The following is a 21,803-nucleotide window of genomic DNA, read 5'->3' as shown; positions in this document are numbered from 1 at the left end:
CGCTAGATATTAATTCTTTTCGCACCTGAATTAAACGTTGTCAAAAGTTATCAACCAATCAGATGTCAAATATGGATCTGTAATTTCTTTACAATTTAATACTACTTAGTCATAATAATCAAACATTAGAAATCAATCGGCTGCTTGGATGATTTGGAAATAACCTAGTTTAACAGTTTGGTCAAACCTCTCTGCACGATTTATCTAAACACAAACAAAAAAAGCATATGAAGCTCTTGTGGTCATATGTATTGTGTACTTGGATTGATACACAATACTTAAGATACTTAATACCGATACTTAAGATTTGGAGACCAAATATAACACTATAATGAATTTCTCATATTTGTCATACACTATATTATATTCTATTCTATGTGTTTAATGCATTTGCAGTCAATGTAATTACATGTAACTGTCATATAACTGTATATTCACTGTTTTAGAGGAGAGTGCCACTGAATGTGTAGCTAATATGGGTGGATATATGGAGAGAGAGAGAGAGGGTGACTCTGGCACAAATCTCACTCACTCCATTTCAGCTCTGTTGTGAGAACACTTCAGTCTTCAGATGCGCTGGGCCTTCAAACACATTCGCCCCCTGTCTAACCTTCCTGTGCAGAGACTTTGACCTCATATGACTGCTTCCCGCTCTTTTATTACCCTGCCACTGCTTTTTCTTCTCTCTTGATCTGTTGTTGTTTCCTGCTGTTTTTGTCTGCAATTACTTAATGCCATTAAAATTATTATTATTATTTTTTTTTTTTTTTTTTTATCACAGTTCACTGATCTATATAATATTCTCTATTATAGATAAGTGGCGCAGCTGCAGAGTAGCAAGCGTTTGCTTTTGCTGACACCTAGCGGATACTACCTGTCAACGCATGCGTGATTGTGACGCAATCGACCAATGCGATTTCAAAATAGCCGCTGAAGACTGACTGAAATTAATAACGGATAATGAAATATAATAATGATGACAATAACAATAATATTTATAATAATTATCATTTCTTTTCAATGTACTGAATATAAAGGAAAGACGATTTAACAATAAATAAAAATACTTTATTGTACTTTCTATCACTGAACTACCACTACTAGTAGTCCACATTAATTACTATAATAAACCTGGTATATTTTCTTTTTAGTGCAATTGTGAACTTAAGCAGAAAATATACCAGTTTTATTGTAGTAATTAATGTAGACTACTAATTAAACTGCTAATTAAATACATATATAAATAATAATTATTCATATGGTTAATTATTAATAATGTATTATTTGTATAATTATAATGATAATTATACATATTTGTTATTATTTAAATATGCATTTAATGTTAATAAATATAGATTTATATTTATGATTTATATAGGATGTATACTGTAAATATGTTTATAACATTTAACATGTTATTAGTTATATATGAATTTAATGTTAATAAAAATAGATTTATATATAATTTAATAATATTGTTAACATTTAAAATAGGATTTTTTTTTCTTTTCTTTTGTTTTGTGATGTTTCGCGCATTTTGTGCTCTGCGGCGCTCCGTCATGACGTCATGACGTTCGGCGTGCGAACGTGATCAGCAGAACCTTGTGCGGACAAACAGGGTGAGTGGAGTAGACGCTGTCCTTTACCTTTCAAACACGTTAAAAATAACGACAAATCACGATTAAACCCGTGTCATGTAGCTCTATATGACCAGAAGAGTATGGCGATCACAGTTTGACGGTGAAGTCGCGTTTTAATCGTTCTTTAATCGCGTTTGAAGTGAAAGTGAGTGAATCATAACAGTGGCGTGTTTGTGTGGGTTTGAGGCGCTTAAAAGCTGATTTGTGCTGTAAAGAAAAACATAATCAACCTCTGCCATGATCATTCGTACACGTATAAATGTGCATATTACAGATTTTGACATTTAACGTGTTGGTAGTTTTATTTTTTGTCAATTTAAGAAGTGTGATTAAAAGCAAGAAAACAAGGACTGTTGTGAATATTTTTATTGAAAAAAATTGTTTAATACAGTTTAACATATAGAAACGCTGGCTCAAATAATATTTGTCTACTATGAGAAACCTTAGTTTAATTAACAAATAAATACGTTACTTTTAACATGTTTAAAACATTTGTTTATTTATTTTTATATTTTATTAATTTATATTAAAGTGTATATTATTATTGTATTTGTTCATTAGTATTATTGTGGTCATCAATATGTTTGTCCTCTAAAATAAATAGGTTTAGTCCTTAAAATGCATGTTTGATATGTTTGTTTGTTTGCTTGTTTCAGGTTGCAGTGAGGTGGAGCTTTGCACACATTATGGCGAGTGTGAGTGTTTCGCTGACCGCTGCTGGAGTTCTTCGTGTGTGTGTGTGTGTGCTGTAACGCTGTGTGTGTGTGTTTTATTAATGCAGGTGCTGTGCAGGAGGGTCAGACAGGTGAGTCAGTCGTCTGTGGTTCACACACTGGCTCAGAGGATCGTGGCCGTTAGAGGTTTTTCAGCCGCGGGCTCGTCTGGATCAGATGAGCCGTATATAGCTGTACCGTCTCAAAATTCAGGTGTGTAATGTACATTATGTATATTGTGAATGTTTCAGTTACATGAACATGATTTTAAATGGTCCAAATATATATATGTATATATATTAGGGCTGTGCAAAAAATCGAATGTGATTTTCATGCGCATCTCGTCAGTAAAGCCGGTTCTGTGATTAGTAGTAAATCTCCAGCACGTGCTTTCAGATGGAGCGGCATCTACTACACAGAGCCGTATAGATGGAGCCGTTCACTGTTTAGCTGTATACGCATAAATTTTGTATCGTATAGGGGTTTCGTCCACACGGATCCAGTGTTTTGGGAGAGTAAAACCGATATTTTAATTATCACTGCACACTGTTTTATAATGTACTAGAATACTGAGGTGCAGATAATTGCCACTATTTGCAATAAGTAGTATAAATAGCAGAAAATCCTGCTATTTTAACAGTGTAAATAGAATCTATCGCTATCTGTACTTAATGTAAATAGCATATTGTTAAAAATACTGCTATTTTCACTTAGTGTAAATAGAATCCATTGCTTTTTGCACTTAGTGTAAATAGCAGCTATCGCTATTTACAATTAGTGCAAATAGCCGCTGCCTTAAAATAATCAAATTTTGTTGCTTTGCAGCCTGAAATGAAAAAAAAAGTTTTTGTTTTATTCAGCTGTATTTACTTTAGATATGCATTTATTGTTATTGTAAATATCATTGTATAATGTATTTATAATATTAACATTAGAAATTATATGAAATTGTTTACATATTATTTTTATTTTAATAATAGATTTAACATTAAATGTGTAATGTAGCGTAAAACAATATAAAATATTATATTTGTTATTTATATATATATATATATATATATATGCATTTATATACTGTAAAAAGTATTTTAAAATGTTATTATTTATTTATGTAGTATTTAATATTAAAGTGTAACAATATCTATAGTATAATGTCATTTATTTATATATTATTAACATAAAAATATTGAATGAAATTTACATAATATATATTATATATGTTTAATATAGCATACAACTATATCAAATATATATTTTAAAGTGTTATAAACTTAAGTTTAACATTCAATTTGTTTAATAGCATAGTGTAACAGTATATGTGATGCATATGTTTACATAATGTTTGTATATATTTGTTAATATTAACATTTATTTACTTATATTTTTATTATATTTCATAAGCTATTTTTTATCATCATGTTAAACATTGCATTCATCCATTTATATATTACTTATTATGTGTAAATGATTACAGCCTAAAATCTTCCTAATATTTTTCCAACGGTGGGTTGAAATGAAAGTTGATGTAATGGTCTGTCTGACAGGTCCTAGGACAGTGTGGCCAGATGAGACCATGGGTCCGTTTGGGCCTCAAGATCAGCGGTTCCAGTTGCCAGGCAACGTGGGTTTCGATTGTCACCTGAAGGGTACCGGGTTACAGATAAAAGGGCCGGTCCACAGGACGGTCCCGGACGTTTTAACCTCCCCATCCAGCACAGAGAGACACGAGTTCATCCTCGCTCAGTTTGTTAATGAGTATCAGGTAACAATCTGTTAGAAGTCATTTGATTCTTCAGTTTTGTTGTTTGTTCTTGCTCTGAGGTGTTTTGTTTGTTCAGGGTAAAGAAGCGTCTCTGGCGGCGCAGCGAGTCAGTAAAGCTGAACACTATTTCAGTCAGTCAGATGTGGAGTGTACAATGCATTCCTGCCCAGAGCTGCTGAAGAAAGGTGCTTTATCTCATAGAACATGTCAAACATCTTCAAGGTTACAGGTAATGATCTAATCGTTGTTGTTTTTTGACAGAGCTAGAGCTGTTTTTCCCAGTGCTCCCTGTGAGTCCCATCACTGTCGTCACCGTAACACAGAAGACGGGCACAGAAGATCAGAACAAAGATCAGCAGAAGCTACTAGATAATGTGAGTCTGACTGAATTATTCATTATATATACATTGTTCTATTCTAAATTATGTACTATTATATAATTATAAATTATAGCATGAATGCATTTTATGTTCATTGTAAAATCATTAATTTCATTGATTTTGTTGTAATTATATTACATTTTTTATATATACATTATGAATTATAATACTGTAAATATAAATTCTATATATATATTGTAAATTGTTATAAATAAATCTAATACATTTTATTTTAGATTTTTTAATGCAGATTTCAATTGAACATAATTGCTGTATTACAATAATCACCAATAATATAAAAATACAAAAAAGTCAATGTATATACATTATTATATTATAATATATAAACTGCATATTTATATTAATTGCATTGTGAAACATTTTATTTTATATATTTTTATGCTGATTTTAATTGAAAATAACTGCTGTATTACAATTAAAACCATCAATGAAAATAATAAATAAAAAAAATCTTAAGTTAAATATATGAATGCATTACAGCAATGAGATATTATTTCAAGTGCTTGACTGTCCTGAATATATTGGGGGAAAAAAGAACATCTTGATTCGATATATAGGCATTAATAAGATTTTGTTTTCTTTTGTTAAGTCTCTTTTGCTCTCCAAGGCTGCATTTATTTGTTCAAAAATACAGTAATATTGTGAAAGATTATTACGATTTAAAAATTAAAACTTTTTTATTATTTGAATATATTTTGAAACACACTTTACTGCTGTGATGTCTTTTGTTAAGTCTCTTTTGCTCTCCAAGGCTGCATTTATTTGTTCAAAAATACAGTAATATTGTGAAAGATTATTACGATTTAAAAATTAAAACTTTTTTATTATTTGAATATATTTTGAAACACACTTTATTGTGTGATGCAAAATTGAATTTTCAGCATCATCACTCCAGTCTTCAGTGTCACATGACCCTTCAGAAATCCTTCTAGTGTTCTGATTTCCTGCTCAAGAAACATTTCTTATTAATGTTGAAATCAGTTGTGCTGCTTCATATTTTTTTGTTGAAACCAAGATACATTTTTTTGATGAAACGGAACAGTGTTTATTTGAAATAGAAATCTTTTGTAACATTATACATGTCTTTCCTGTCACTTTGTCAATTTAATGCATCCTTGAAGAAAACTAATTAATTATTATTTAAATGTCTGATTGCAGTTTGTCAGTGGTGCTAAAGAGATCTGCTTCACGCTGTGGAGAGGAGGATACTGGGCCGATTTCATCAGTCCACTGTCAGGAAAAGCTGTAAGTACCTTTATCTGTCCAAACAGATGCTCAGAGCGCAAAGATTCACGTCCGTCTGTCTATAAGTGACAACTTCAGAAAAACCAGTGTTTTCTGTTGCAGTTTTTTGGCGATCAGACGCCGGACTCGATTCTACAGCAAGATGTTGAGCGTCACGCTGGCTTTCACATCGAGGACCTGGCGTCATGTACGGTCATACGGCACGTCTTAACGGGGACGTCCACGTTTGTCTTAACGCTCATCACTAACGCACCTTCCAAAAGTCTGATCATGGAGAAACTTCAGGGACACGCCAGAGCTTCAGAGGACAAAGACTGATGGACGGTTGCAAAGCTGAACAATATCTGCCAACATAAACTGTTATGTAACAGAGTTTTAAATACAAACCTGTTGGTTGAAGAGATTGAGATAAACTGCTGTTGTGAGCGGATTCAGAAAATACACAGCAGAAACGCACATTTATTTATAAAATATGAACACTTGTAATATAATAAACTCAGTAAAACATTTAAATTCAGGTGTGAAACCACATGCTTCACAAAACATCAGCCATTTAGAGAACGTATTGCTGGTAAAACGTCATCTAGAGTCGGGACGTCTGAAAGAGAGGAAACAACTCAACTAGTGCCACAATACACTACTATTTTAGGAGAACAAGTCATCTGTGCTTGATTTTAGTGCACTAGAATACTAATGGATGAACTTTTCATTTCAGTTTGACTGACTCTTGTTGAATGTGAATGAAGTTTGTTCTCACCCAGAGTTTGCAGAAGTTCCAGTATGAACGAGTGGAAAACCGGAAAGAATTCCTCATGTTCCTTCAGCTTTACAATGATACTGTGAAATACAAATCACTATGCAAAACACCAATTGTCTGTTCACTTCCAATAAATCAGTTTCCAGATGAATGAAGGAGCTTTTGTGTCAGTTGGTCCTGAAACCCACTTCAAACTGACATGAAACTTTTTTTAAAGCAATTACACTTTCTCAAATGTAGGTTCTTAAAAAGAGATAAATGTAAGCTTTCATTTTTTATAAACCATTCTTTCATAATCTGAACCAATAAATTGTTTACATTTATACACTTTACAAGTAGATTCAATTAATTAAGATAAATGTACTTGATATACAAAACTTGTAAATGTTCTTTTCTACATTTTTAACATTTAAGTTGTATAATTATAAAAGACCATGATTCAACAATGAACAAAAGTAACTTAGATTAGCAAATGCTTTAAAAAAAAGCATTAGGTAGGATGAACTAACAGCAATATTGATAGCTGACATTAGAAAATGTATGCCGTGTAAATGCTGTAAAAGGATTACACCTGACCTAATATAAACAAATTGAAAATTATTTTGATCGTTGATGCATGAAATTAAATATTAAAATTAATATTTTTATAAACCATTCTTACATAAACTCAAGCAATGAATTAAACGTGAATTTACGAAGTTGGCACTTTACAATAAGGTTCAATTCATAAACATTAATGTACTACATATAATAAGATAGCATGAGCAATGAGCAAAACTGCATGTCAGTTTGTACATATATTTAACATTTCAAGTTGTATAAATTAATTATGAAAGAATATGATTTAACAACAATAACATCACAATGTGACGTGACAATAACATAACATAATTACATGCCTTAAAGGGGTCATATGATGTTGCTAAAAAGAACATTATTTTGCAATAATACTACAGCGAGAATAAAAGTTACACCTTCTTTCTTTGCATGAACACTTGGGCGACGTTATGCAAATCTTCTCACATTGTGATGTAGACATGTGGGGGCGTGTTCGAACGAGGCGTTTTAGGTAGGCGTGGTTGACTCAACTTTTATAAAGAATATTTCTTTGGATTTGAGACTTTAGTCTTTGCAACTTTACAGATCTTCTTTATGCACCAAGAGCTTGTAACACTCCAAAGAGAAAGGAATAACTGAAATCGCATCATATGACCCCTTTAAACTAATTCCTAATGCTTTAACAAACTGTAGAGTTTGTAAGTTGAAAAAGCGAATTAACTAATAAAATAAATAAAATAATGAATAAAATAAAAATTATAATAAAAAAAAATAAAAAGAAAGTATTAAAAAATGTGTTTTGATTTTGATTTGTCTGCCTACATGTTGACCTTTAACGAACATCAAAGAACTGTGGATGTTATTAAATTCTTGAAATATGAACTTAAAATCTGAAGGGGACTTCAAGTAAATATTTAAGTCAGAGGGGTTTTGGTTGATGGAAAAGTTCGGGAATTACTGCATTAACTGATGTTAGCGATTTAAAACTTATCATAAAATGTTATAGAACAGTTTTACAGACATCTGAGCACAACGACTTAGACAGATGGACGTACCTGTCAATGTCACTGCTTTCCAGAAGGCTGTAGAGCTCGTGACCTGCGGCGTTTCCTGACTGTGACACGATTGCGGCAACCTTGTTCATGACCTCGCTAGGAGGCGCTTTATCATCTAGATATAACAACATCAATTCAGAGAGGAAGAGGAAGGCTGCATGTCATACAGGTATGCTGAGACATCTTTGGAGTGTTTCATAATTCTCGATCTCAATACCCAAATCTAGAACGTCTCTGAGATTCCTCATGGCGTTGTTCATCTCGCCCAGCTTAGTGTAGACCTCGTTCATGCGAGGATAGATTCCTGTCAGCGATGGGGCGTCAAAGAGTTTCTGAAAGTGGGCGACCATGGACTCCAGGGTGTGTCTGGTGGGGCTCCGCAGAACCTGAGGAACATCATGAGCATCTTCAGCTGATGGATTACTGAGAACACTAAGGGAAACATTGCTTTCAGGAGAAGTACCTTGTCATCTGATGCCGTCTCATCGAGTAGCGTGTCGACGATAAGCATCAAGTCTTCCATCCGCACAGGATCTGAAGGAGCGGTGATGCTGCCCTCTGGCTGCCATGGCAACAACCTCTTCTCCAATCGGATGAGGGCACGATGAAGATCCTAGTGAACCAAACAAATCACATTCAAACCCAATGAGTTCTGGTGCAGTCACATTAGGGAAATTTCTGTGTGAGCTTTGCTTCATACATCACCACACTATTGACAGTATACACTGTACCTTTTGTTCAATTGTTCAAGTTTTGGCAAAACTTTGTGGGCGAAATTCAGTCATTTCAATGCGATCTAGAACAGCTGAACACATTGCGAAATCTGAGTGATAGGGCTGCATGATTCATCGAAAATAAACTGGAATCACGATTTGGCAAAGGCTGCCACATCATCTCACAGAAGGATTTTATTTCAAACACTTGACGTTATGAGTTTAGAGTAAGAACATGTTATTAAATATTGTCTTTTGTTGGACAAGAGGTTCATAAATGCTTCTCATGTTTGGAAAGATGTTTGACGCACGTTATGAGCGACTCAAACTCACAGCATTTACTACTGATCACAGAGCCGTACTTCACTGACAAGCTGTGCATAACAGCCTTCCGATTTCATAATCGGAATTTCGATTCGATTTCGATTAATTGTGCAGCCCTACTGAGTGTGGAAAACTTTTCAAGTGAACATTCTGGTAGCCTGGACTTCTATTGAAATAACAGAATTTTGTTTGCAAAAATTTAGCTGAAATTTGAATTTAAGTAAAAGTGCAGTCACATTTGCTGTTGTTTGGCGAATTTTTGAGGACGAAATTCAGTCGTTTTAACAGGATTGGTGCGATAGGGAACTTCGCTTGAAAATTAAATATTTCAAAAAAAATTCACAGAAATTTTAATTGAACTAAAGGGTCACATTTACCACTGTTCTGTGAATTTTTGTTGGTGAAATCCAGTCATTTCAGTAGGAATCTATGCAATCAGGAACTTCGCTTGAGGGTGAAAGATTTTGCAACGGGTTTAACCGTTCCCATAGATTCTTATTAAAATTACTGAATTTCGCCATCAAAAATGTGATAAACAACGGTAAATGTGACCGCACCTTTACTTAAATTCATTGCCCAAAGATTAACCAGGTTTTACCCACTTGTTAAACCATTCCCGATTGCATACATTCTCATTGAAATGACTGAATTTCGCCCATGAAAATTCGTAAAACGTAAATTTCGTTTAAATAACGTAAATTTCGTAAAATAACGTTTCATTTCAATCAATTTAAATTTCAGCAAAATCTTGTCAATCAATAGCATAGAAATATATGAAGCAGAGTCACTTCCAAACCAAACAGATTTCTGTTGGTGAATGTGCTGAATCCACGTAACCAATTTGAACCAGTTGCAAAATCTGTGAGGGGAAATCTTGAATAAATTCCTACTGAAATTACAAAATTTAGCCCACCAAAAAATAACCGAACAATGCTAAATGTGGAAATTTCAGCAAAATTTTGATCACAAAAAAGGTCAATTTTCTATTGTCGATAGTGTAGCGATATCAAGCAATTCTCACACACAAATCAGCAAAATCTCAAGCAAAGCTCCAATCGTGTGGATTCCTGTTGAAATTACTGAATTTAAAATTCGCCGAACAGTGATAAATGTGACCGTGCCTTTGGTTAAATTCATTGCCCAAAGATTTGACTCACTGCTAGAGAGGTTAGTTGTCGGCTCCAAACCTCCAGGGTGGGAACAATCAGCTCAAACTCCGCCTCCCTGCTGAGCTCTAGGTTGGTTTGTGCACGCTGCCTCAGCAAACCGAACGGAGCCCTGGGATTGGTCAGGACTGTGGTGATGTCATGTAGGATCTGCAGAGAAAATCAGATTGTGATTATGTCAGAAAGGCATTGGCTACATTCCGAATGGAATTGTCATTACATCATGGTAATCAAACAGTTGGTGGTTGCCATTGACTTCCATAGTAGGAAAAAAAATACTATGGAAGTCAATGGCAACCACCAACTGTTTGATTACCAGCAATCTTCAAAATATCTTCTTTTGTGTTCAACATAAGAAAGCAACTCATACAGGTTTGGAACGACATGAGGGTGAGTAAATGATGACAGAATTTTCATTTTTGGGTGAACTATCCCTTTAAGCAGCGCAATTTATTGTGTCATATTTTTCATCAGTCTGATCAAATAACGAGTCTTCATTTGTTTCATGTAGCTCATCTGTTCCATTGAAGACAGAAGAAATTGAGCACATTGTAGGATACATAATACAGCAAATTTTATAGTATATGGAACGTTTTGGGAAATGGTTTTAGTTTATATTCTATTTGTATATTAGTATACCAAAAAATAGTATGCTATTCCGAACTGTGATAAATATCACCTTCTCCAGCTTGAAGGCAGATTCGGGTTGTTTACATTGAACTTTCACTGCAGAAATGAGATGACTGACATCTTGCACATGGAGTTCCTTACAAAGAACCTGAAAAACAACCGGAAACATCAGACCACACGTCAACCTCTAAAATCAGATTTAAAAAATATATATAATTGAGATACTACTATAGGTTTTATTAATATTTTAAATTGAGCAAAATATATTTTTATGGTTTTATTTTTTAGCTAACTATAATAACACTGATTTAAAGCAGTTTTGCTGATTCAATCAGGCATCTTCACGTACCATAAGGAGTCTCTTGCAGGTAGACGCATCCAAGTGCTGGATGCCGGTGTTATTCGTGTTGAGCATCTCTGCCGAGTCCTGCGATTTGAGTGCTTGAGATGGTCTGTTTAAACAAGTAATTCATTACCCTGATTCAAACTGCTTCATTAGAAGCACTCATTGCAGATCTTACCTGAGGTTACTCTGCTGAATGATTCGATCCAAGCGTCTCAGCTGCTGTTTGCAGGTCTTCAGTTCTTTTATGGTGGGTCTAAAATGTGTAACATTAAAAACGTCACCAACTAAAAAAAACAACAACTAATATTAAAGGCTCCAAATATCCGCTTTCAACCTGGACTCCAGATCTTCTTTTAACCGCTGGATTTCAGTCCTGAGTTCTTCTCGCTGTGCTTTGGTCTCCTTCAGCTGCTCGTGGTATGACTAGAGCCAAACAGCATCACGTTTACATGTCAAGATCGAGAACAGATATCAAACATTTGTCACTGAAGATACCTTCAGAAGGGCCTTGTAGTTGGAAGACGTGTCAGTGGTGCCATTTTCCACTGTGGATCTGTTCTTCTGGGAGTTTGAGGAGTCCTTCTCTCCTGAGCTGCTTTTATATAATCTGCAGGAAAAGATGACACTGATGTGTAAGGAATTTCCATTAATAATTAAAATTTAAATCATTCATACACTTACTTCAGTTCATTCCGTAGCTGTTGCATTTGGGACTCGTACATGTCAATGATGTCCAAAATCCTTCAGAGGAACAAAAACAGCATCAGCTTTTACAAGCACAGTAAGAAATGATCTTTTCAGTTGTTTACAATTACTGGATGAGAGTTAAAAAAAAATTTTTTTTTTTAATTATATATATATGAGATTTCTGAATAAGTTTTGAAAATGTAAAAAAAATTCTACAGTCAAAAAACACAAGGTTCTCATAAATAAATAAATAAATAAAATGTTTGCCCAAGGCACGCTTACTTCTGACCAGCTGTTAAAAATTATAAAAATTCTAATTTAAATAATAAATATAAAAATAAATACAGAAAATAAAGCATATATAATAAAAGTGACATTTTGAATTAAAAAAAAAAATTCTAATCAATAAAGATATTAAAATAATAATAATAAATAAAACAAATGGTAATAAAACAATTTAGAGACTTATAAATCATTTTTATAAAAATTAGATCATCTATAGTATGAAAATATGGTCCTCAAAAAAGAAAAAAAGTGACTTTGAATCATTTATAAATTATTTTTTATTAATCGCCCAAGGCAGTTACCTTTGATCAATGTCTTCTAGATGTTCACATTTACTAAAAGAAATTCAAATTTAAATGAAATAATAAATAAAAAAATAAAACGGAAATTATAAAAATAAAAAAATAGAAAAATAATAAATATAAGAAATTAAAATAATAATATTCAACAGAACATTTCCTGTAACTTTCTATACATTTCTTGTAATGATTTCCATGACTCAAACATGCATTTATACAAATAAAATAGCATGTGTAGAAACCACCGATTCTAATTCAAGATTCCGATCCCATGATCCTTTCCGTCCCTCACTGCTGGTCGGTGGTGGAGTTGAGTCGGGCTGATCTGCGGTGGATCTGTTGGAAGGCCTGGTTCTGTCGGGCCACACGTCTCTCCTCCTCCCGCACGGCGTACTGAAGCTTCTTCTGCAGCTGAGACACCTGCTCCTTCTCCTGAGATAGCTTCTGCTCCAGAGACTGACAGCGCTTCTGCAAATACACAACCAATATTACTGATACTGATATCTAAAGCAAATCATTTAATGCATTTAATGCCTGAATACCTCAGCATCTCTCTTTTCCTGCTGCAGTTGTTGGAACTGGCTGTGCTGTTGGGCCGCTTTACCGATGTACGAGTCCTCTAGGTCTTGAACTTTGACCTTCACCCCATCCAGGATGCCTTCCAGCTCGGCAGCCCTCTGAGACTGACGGGCGGCTTGCGTCTGATGCTGCTGCACTTCCTCTCTGAAAATTATACAGGCATCTTTATGAGCTGTATGTGAGTTTTTGCACTTCCTATTTGCTTGGATTAGCTGTGCTGTGGAATGAGCAGGGAACACGTCTGTCCTGTCAGCTGATCTCATCTCCTTCCACTCATCCGGCATTATGTTACACTACAGCAGATGGGCAGCACCACTGCCGCACACGAGGGGTTTACATTATTGAGCGTGTGCTGACAGAAGCAAAATATCCAGGAGACATTTGGGAATTTGGAGAAACCACAAGTGCTAAACAATTCAAATATTAAAGAGTCATTTGAATATCTTCGCTGAAATGCCAATAATGAGAGACACATTCCACCCCAAAATGAGATATATTTTGCATAAAGAAAACAAAGTCTACTTTTAAGACCTTTAGGATTTTCATGAATTTAAGCACATTTTCCTCTGAAATTCTCATTACCGCAGAACATAAAAAACTGTGACATAATAACACAAATCACTTTGTTGGTTCATCATTTTTTAAATAACAATCAACATAATTTAAAGTCAATACAACATATTAAATGACGTTTTAAAGCATGTTTATTTATTTATTTTTGCATTACGGTGATGAAAATTTTCATTAAAAATGATCTATTTCTAATTTCTATAATATAATACCTTATTTATTTCATTTGATTTTGGGGTGAAATGTGATCAGGGAATGATTTAAATAACTTTTTAAAAATTAGAATCAGCAAAAATGAATTTTAGTACAACCATAATGTATAAATCTTTATAAATTGTATAGTATGTATATTTTTCATGTAACTTTTTAAAAATAATAATTATCTTAATTATTTTAGAGGTATGATCAATAACCAAAATGTTTTATTATTTTACTCTTTGGTCTGTTTTTTTTTAAATACATAATTGGTCAACAATAATGAGAATTAGACCTTTAATTGTCATAAACACAATTTCATTCAAAAAAAAAAAAAAAAAAAAAAAAAAAAAAACCTTAAGATAGGCTTTATTTTCTTTATGCAAATTATAATTTTACATTTTTATATATTATTTTTATAGTTTTTGGAAGAGGTATGACCCTCTTTTCAATCTTGTGAAATTTACTGTACTAAACCTAATTTTATGTCATAACCCCAAGATATGAATATAATAAAGACTTCTGCAGCATTAGAGGTGTATTAAAGCATATTAATTGTGAATCGATGAAAGCTAGACTCACTTTAGTTGGCTGTTGGACTGAATGAGCTCTTGAATAAGACCTTGTCTCCTTTCAGAATCTGACAGCATAGTCTTCAACATCAGCCGTACATCAGATGCAGACTTGCGCTCCAACAGAACCAACTCTACAGACAACAAACAACATGAGTATAAATGCACCGACATAGAAATATTGGTCAATACTGAATACCAAAAATTATTACTTAACCAAAATGATTACTGATATACATAGATATTTTAAAAAAATATTTAAAAACATAAATAAAAGTTCCCAAAAATAAATCAAATGTAATATAATATATTAATTAATAACAATAATAAAAAATAAAATAACATAAAAAATTATAATAAGAAATATAGAAAGTGGTTTACAAATTATTTTCAAAAAATTTACAATTCGGTAACCTATAATATAAAAATAAGGTCCCCAAAAAAACGTTGTTACGTCTGACCAATGATTTTCAGTTGCTTGAGAATTATTTTTCTTTAATTGTTTTAAAAACTATTTTTAAAAGATTTGAAAGAAAATAAAAGATGTGAAAATATCAGTGATGCATTACCTGCAAGGTTCTTGTTCTCAGTTGGATCTGCAAAGTTGACAGGTTTGAACCCATGATGCTGCAGCAACCTGTTAACAGCGTCCCACTCTCTCTGCTCCTGCTGCAAGAGCATGAAACACGTTATAATCACATGCATTATTACCTGCAATCTCATCTAGAAACCAATGCATGCAGAAACATCAGAAATAACTGCAAAAATATCAGTCTCTCCTCAATTTTACAACCTGAAACTGACTGTAGCTCCACAAAAACACATATGTTTTGTCTCTGTTCAAAGCTTTTCTTTCCATCTTTATCTATTCCAATTACACATAAACTATGAGCTGCAACACTATTTTAAGCATCTTATCAAGTCTTCCTCCTTTCCTCTGACCAGATCAGCTCTGCAAACCCCCTCTATCCATCCACAGCAGGTGGAGGGAACCGACACAGATCAGATTACTATCCCTCCTATCTGAAAGAACAATAAGAAACACTTCCACATGATGGAAAGAGAGACGGCTCACCTGCTCCATCCTTATCTGAGAGCCTGTTAGAAAACAGATGCATGTAAACATTGTATAGTTCCATGTAATGTATTTACAGGCATGCATTGATTAAAGTCACATGCAATTGGCAGGTTAGTCCATTTGTGTATCGACTAGATATGGTATACCATGGTATTAGCATGCTATATGTGAACTAATGCTTGCTACCATACTATGGTTCTCTACGAAGCTAAATAAGGTACTAACGTTACTGTTCTAAAAAAGAAAAAAACGTAAATTGAAGTAGCATGGCGAAACATGGTATTCAAATGGTAAAATGTCCAAAAACATAGTATTTTCCATAGTACACACAAAATATAAGCAGTAACGCTGCAGGGCAAACAGTGACTACAAACGCGGCTTGAATTTAAATTGCTTAAAATGTCTCATGCAATAGTAAGTTACACCATACCTTAAAGCACCGATGATTAGTGTTAATTAATTTATATCCTATCAAACCGTCATAATTTTATGAAACGACAAACTCGAGTCTGTTTATTGTTTCAAATAACAGCGGAAACTGACACCGACGAAACGCTTCCCGGATTTAGACCAATAGGAAGACAGAATGACCACGCCACGCCCATCACGTAGTTTGCGCCACAGTACTGACGTTTCCCTCTTTCTTGTTTCTTGTTTTTTTTTTTTTTTTGTAGTGGTGCTACTTAGTGGCCACTAGATGGCTGCAGAGACTGAGCTTTTAAATATGGACAACCTAGAAATTAAAATAAGGTATTTTATATTATGTAAATACATTGTAAAATATGCAACACTACTATTTATATGTATTAGTAATTTAATAATGATATATAATAAAAGAAGCAGTTGCAATTTAATGTAGAATACAAAAACATAATATACATAAAATGCAATCAAGACCTCAACAGATCAGCTCCATAATCTTTCAAACCAACATTTCTGTTGCGTCAGTTTTTACAGACAGCATTTATTGAGGCTCTAATCTCTCTTCACAGGCACTGCGCTCACAAATTCACGAATGCTATGGCATTTTGTGTTGTTCTTCTTGTTGGAAGGCCTGGTTCTGGTTTCCTTGGAAAGGGCAAAGTCGCCTTCGGATGAAGGTCAGCATGCAATCAATGCACTATCTGAAAAAGAAAGAGGAAATCAAGAGAGCTATGAGCATCTGTTTGAAGTATTCATGTCTGTAAACCCCATTTTACCTCATGTTATAATATCCAGAAATCTACCTTAAAATGTCCAACTGGATATGAGCAAAAAAAAACAAACAAACCGGTTCCAAACAACAATCAGAGTTTATCATCACTATATGCAGGAAAATTACTGGACAAGTATTTTATTTTTCACATATGTAAAGTAACAATAATACATTTTATTTTATTACTTGTTTTCATTTTTAAAGGTTAATATTAAAGCCGAACATTTTGCATATAACATAAATGAATAAAAATTTAATAAAATACCAAAATGCGTCATTAATGATGAAGCCACACCCACAAATTGCAGAGCAACTTGCTACACGACGACAATAGGCGGGAAACGTGAGTAAAACACTGTTTCTAAATAAAAAGTATGATTATACGCTATATAAATGATTATCCAATTAAACCAATTAAAATATCGCAAGCCCAGGGGCGAAAATGGGCTTGCCTCTGAAAATAACCACACTATCTTCAACAGTGCCAAAGTTATTTCAATTATAACGATAATGTAAAATAATAATGAATTAATATCAGGTCTCCTTCAAACAGTGAATGTAAACTGTTATGTCCTATTTTAAGTACTATTTTTGTATTATTACTTTTGAATTTTTACATTTACATGTCTATTTAAATGATTCTTCTTCTTTTTTCCTGATGAGTATTATTTGCTGACATCTTGGTGAAACTGTGCTACTCATGATTCCACATTCTTAGAAAGAAGCACGTTTCTTCAGAGCAGGTAGGTCACGTTGTCAGCACCAGGTGAAAGATTCACGTTGATGCTCTGTTATCTCAGGTAAGACGCTCTGGTGTCTGTTCTCCCATCTGTTGATGTTAAAGGCCTGGAAGGTCCATTAAGTAGTTTAATGGCGGCAAATCCAACGAATAAACGAGCTGTGACAAATGAAACGAGGTGCAGAGGTTTCTGGATTAAAGACACTGGCAAATCAATAGGTTATCACAACAGTGTAGGCCAACTCATTCAGCATTGATTTGGTGTAATACATCTAGAGCTTGACTAAGGCCAGAAACTGGAATGCAACGTAATTGTTTCATACGTTGTTGCATTCTGAAATGATCACAACTAAAATATGTGTATATATATAGGGAGTGAAATGATATATATACTGTTAGGGATGTAACGATTCACTCAACTCATGATTTGATTCGATTCATGATTTTGATTTCACGATTCGAGTCACGATTTTTTAACAAAATGAGATTTAAGACAAATTATAAATGAAATGTGTCCTTTTATTATTGCTTGGACAAAATGCTGCTTTATAATAAGTCTCAGTGGAGAACTGCGATTTGAATCGTCACAAATTTGAATCGATTTTCAACCGGCTCGCGTTAATCGTTACATCCCTATATACTGTGTATCTCTCGCTCTCTCTCTCTCTCTATATATATAGCCTAGGCCTATAATAAAATATATGACTCCAAGTTTAATTACATTCCTAACAGAAATTTCTATTTGAACTTGATTTGTTAAGTGCGTTCTAATGAAATAACTTATTAATGAAAGTTATTATAAATGTAATTGTTTGTGAAGTTTAATTAGCATCAGTTTAATTCTGTGAAATACAATTGCATGTTTACTTGAGGTAAAAGGAACAAAAATTACGAGATGTCCATCAAAAATTGAACTTTGTGTGCTTTCTCCGAGATTTCGGTCGTAAGTACTTGAGTCAATTTTCTTTGAGGTAAAATGCTTTCATCCAAAAGCCCCCAACGTTTTTTTTCCCCCCACACTTCAAATCATCTTATCTCGCTTTGGCAATTTAAGCAACCAAAACAACCGACACGTTGTGCTCGCACACAATGCTTTGAAATTACGTTAACAAAAACAGTTTAAGTGGAGTGAGACGCACATCTATGACTCCCAACGACAAGGGCAGAAAGAGTGCCGCTTTTTTCTTTCTACACACTTAACCTCCTGAAAGGCAATTTGGAGATAAAGGTAGAAGCTGGAAGCCATGAAAGGCGTCTAACGCTAATCCCGCCTCACCTTGAGTCTGATCGAACTCCGAAAATCATCCGCAAATCTCAAATCTCTCGTTTCTTCCCTAGACCGTAAATACATCCACACGGTTCGCACAACGGTGGGCAGCTTTCTTCTTCTCGCACCGGAAGTTCTCTGAAGCTAAAGATGGTGTCAAAAGTTTTTAAAGTTTTGATGGCCGATAAGGTTACTTTATTTTGTTTGTTCAGGTTTCTGTGAAGCGCAGAGATGAGGCAAATCCATGCCGGGATTACTTCCACTCTCTCACCTTGCACAGGTGTGGAGAGCTGATATGGCCCAAACCCACACGCTCCCGATGCACCATGGGAAGAAGCGGGACAGCCGTGAGAGGGAAGCCACAGGTTTGCACAGATTATCAGAAACCATTTCTCTACTTTCATATGAATAGGAGAAGAAATAAATGAACTGCTTGAGAATATTCCTCTGAAAAGTCCTGTCTGAACTCTAGTTTAAGATGTATATAGTATATGGGAAAATATTCTTCATACTTCCTTGTTTAGCAAACGCAAAACTACCTTTGCAATGAAATGACTTGCGTACACTAATAAGTGAAGATGATTTGACGCTTAAAACGTACTTTCATGTAATCAGGCTCATTCAGTCATATGAAATAATATTGTTGACGCCACCCTACAAAGGTCTGGTGGAATAATCAATGCCCCCCAAAAGACACCAATAAATATACCAATAATTATAGCTACCTGTCCTATCAAGTTCCTATCACATTTAGAGGTGAACAGAATCAGCAAAACGACACAAACTGGACAAATAATATACTAATTGATTAAGTTTTGTAAGTCTTTTTTCTCCCTTTTAAAAGTTGATCAAAACCATTTTATTATGCGATCCTACCATTTTATTGTTCGTTACATTTTAGTACTACAGTACTGCTTGAAATGTTTAGGAAATTACTGTTATTGCAACTTCATGAAATTATTTCTATATAATATAAATATTTTTAAATAAATGTAAACATTTTTAAAAATCCAGGGTTCATGACTGAGGCCAGAAAGTCCTGTATTTTCGTGTATTGGAAATTCATCGATTAAAACTTGTTGTAAGCCTCTAAACACGCAAGAAGTGTTTTTAGAAGTTCTTGCAGCGAAACAAAGGCTTCAGCCCTCAAAACTGATAAATGGTAATGTAAAAAGAGGGGAAACACTAGAATGTGAATTAAAGGAGTCACGGATAAAAGCACTTTAGCCGAAAGTGCCATTGTTCAAAGACCAATCCGGCACAACGAGCTCAGATAAACACAATTTCACTCTAGTCACTGCGATTACCACACTGCTAATCGCTTCATTTTGCATGTCGCCATTGCAGGTAAACAAAAGGTCATAATTTAGTGGAATTAGAATTCCAGAAGCGAATCCGCTCTTTTGTTCTTAAGAACGCACAGAATACTGATAATGTGTTTTTAATCCCTCACCAAGTCTATTAAATTGTTTGGGTATTTAAAAAAACGTTCAAGCTTTCAAAAGTCAATGCAATTGCACAAAATACCATTTTTTGGAAATTAAGTACAACTTTCAAGATTATAAGAGAAACATGTTGCAATTACGTTGGAGTTGTTTGGGGAATGTTAGAAAACATTAAACAAAAGTTCGACAGACCAAAATCAGAGAGAAAGATAAACCACAAAATTGTGATCATTTTATTTTCTTACAGTACAGTTCCCTTTATACTTTTCTTCTCATGTTAAAACTCATGCAGCTTTCGAGTCTTTGCTTAGATGCAGCACTTAAAGCAACTTCTGATTCCGGCCTGGCAGAACCAGTTCAAAACGAATCCAAGAATCCGGGACTCTAGTTCAGACAACAAAGAGCATCCTGAATTGCAGAACACAGTGGCATGGGAATTTTCCAGGACAAGCTCTCGACAAAACTAGGTTGAGTTCTAGAGTTTGCAATGATTCTAGAGCTCCTGCTGAGCCAAGTCAAACAAAATAATAACGGCCTGGTCCCAAATGTTGCTCTCAGTCCTCCGAGGACTCACCACTTTGGTGACGTAATGCAGCATAGAGTGTTGAGTTGAAACCCACTGTTAAGCTCACATCAGTGCTTTGCAGAAGTGTGCACTGCGGCTACAAAGCACCCTTCTAAATTGTAAAATGATGAATGGAACACCCATCGGTCCTGTGTACTTCATGGATAACATGCAAACAGGAACACAAATCCACATAAAACAGCCATTTGAGGCAAGTAATCAATGTAAAATCTAAAGCAATTTTCTGGAATCTGTAACATTGTAAATTTGTATTTACATAATTACAATAACTGAAAAATGTCTGATGATCAGATTCCTGTACAACTTTTTTTTTAAAAACGAAACAAATCTTCCCCCAATTGCAATCTGATTAACTTAGATTTCTGATGATACAGTTCAGTCTTTATTGTTTTCAATAAAATGGCATCACATTCTTAATATTAAACAAGAACTTGGATGACAAAAATCAATTTAAACAGAAAACTAAACTGTCAAATTTACAGTTAAGTGGAAATGTGGCTTTAGACAAAAACACGTACATAAAAATACATTTATACATTAAAAAACAAGCAAACAAAAAACACTGGGTTTTGCCTTTACCCAAAACTGGGCTGATCTTATTGGGTCATTTTGTTGGATTATTTTTAGCTATTTTATTTTATTTTATTTTTAGCAATTACTGCTGTTGGCCTATATTTGTAACTATTAGAGTTAATAGACATCGGCTGATTATTTAAACAGTTAATTATGTCCTATCAAACAAATGGGAGGCTTGTTAATAGCATTTAATTTTCATCATACCATGGTCTGTCTGAATACTCTATTCTGGGGTGCGTTTCCCAAAAGCATCGTAAGCCAACTATGGTCGCAAGTTCCGTCGTTACCAACATAGTTCAACAATTCGATGTTTCCCGAAACCATAGTTCAAACGAACATTCACAAATAGCGTGGCAAACTTGCGTGGTAGGAACTACAGCTCTTGACCTGTGGTTAGAAGCATAGTTTCTTGTTAGTAAG

General features: G+C 34.2%; 2 protein-coding genes across 5 annotated transcripts; one reads left to right on the top strand and one right to left on the bottom strand.

Moving 5' to 3' along the window:
- The first annotated feature begins 1,568 nt into the window (after positions 1–1,568).
- Positions 1,569–6,377, top strand: mmadhca (metabolism of cobalamin associated Da). Of its 3 annotated transcripts, none has more exons than XM_016551423.1 (8): positions 1,569–1,619; positions 2,297–2,335; positions 2,422–2,566; positions 3,898–4,115; positions 4,192–4,300; positions 4,377–4,489; positions 5,675–5,761; positions 5,864–6,377. In XM_016551423.1, the coding sequence occupies exons 2-8, from the start codon at positions 2,327–2,329 to the stop codon at positions 6,077–6,079; spliced, it is 897 nt and encodes a 298-aa protein (XP_016406909.1). In that variant the 5' UTR covers positions 1,569–1,619; positions 2,297–2,326; the 3' UTR covers positions 6,080–6,377. The 3 variants fall into 3 exon arrangements, with proteins under 3 accessions (XP_016406909.1, XP_016406911.1, XP_016406908.1); XM_016551425.1 differs by having other exon boundaries at positions 1,603–1,740; XM_016551422.1 differs by having other exon boundaries at positions 1,603–1,785.
- Positions 6,280–16,160, bottom strand: LOC107739331 (centrosomal protein of 70 kDa). Of its 2 annotated transcripts, XM_016551421.1 has the most exons (18): positions 16,006–16,160; positions 15,573–15,595; positions 15,067–15,166; positions 14,508–14,631; positions 13,124–13,304; positions 12,874–13,049; positions 11,992–12,051; positions 11,806–11,917; positions 11,645–11,733; positions 11,486–11,563; positions 11,314–11,416; positions 11,014–11,112; positions 10,326–10,484; positions 8,595–8,744; positions 8,349–8,517; positions 8,132–8,246; positions 6,519–6,598; positions 6,280–6,359 (listed from the first exon to the last, which is right to left on the bottom strand). In XM_016551421.1, exons 2-18 carry the CDS (start codon positions 15,579–15,581, stop codon positions 6,307–6,309), a joined length of 1,857 nt encoding a protein of 618 aa, XP_016406907.1. In that variant the 5' UTR covers positions 15,582–15,595; positions 16,006–16,160; the 3' UTR covers positions 6,280–6,306. The 2 variants fall into 2 exon arrangements, with proteins under 2 accessions (XP_016406907.1, XP_016406906.1); XM_016551420.1 differs by lacking the exon at positions 6,280–6,359 and having other exon boundaries at positions 6,415–6,598.
- Between the last annotated feature and the right edge of the window lie 5,643 nt (positions 16,161–21,803).

This window comes from Sinocyclocheilus rhinocerous, unplaced genomic scaffold (assembly GCF_001515625.1).
Source record: "Sinocyclocheilus rhinocerous isolate Xijiao unplaced genomic scaffold, SAMN03320098_v1.1 scaffold945, whole genome shotgun sequence".
Classification (NCBI taxonomy): domain Eukaryota; kingdom Metazoa; phylum Chordata; class Actinopteri; order Cypriniformes; family Cyprinidae; genus Sinocyclocheilus; species Sinocyclocheilus rhinocerous.
The sequence above is the reverse complement of the archived record's forward strand: the minus strand, read 5'-3'. Positions and strand labels throughout refer to the sequence as shown.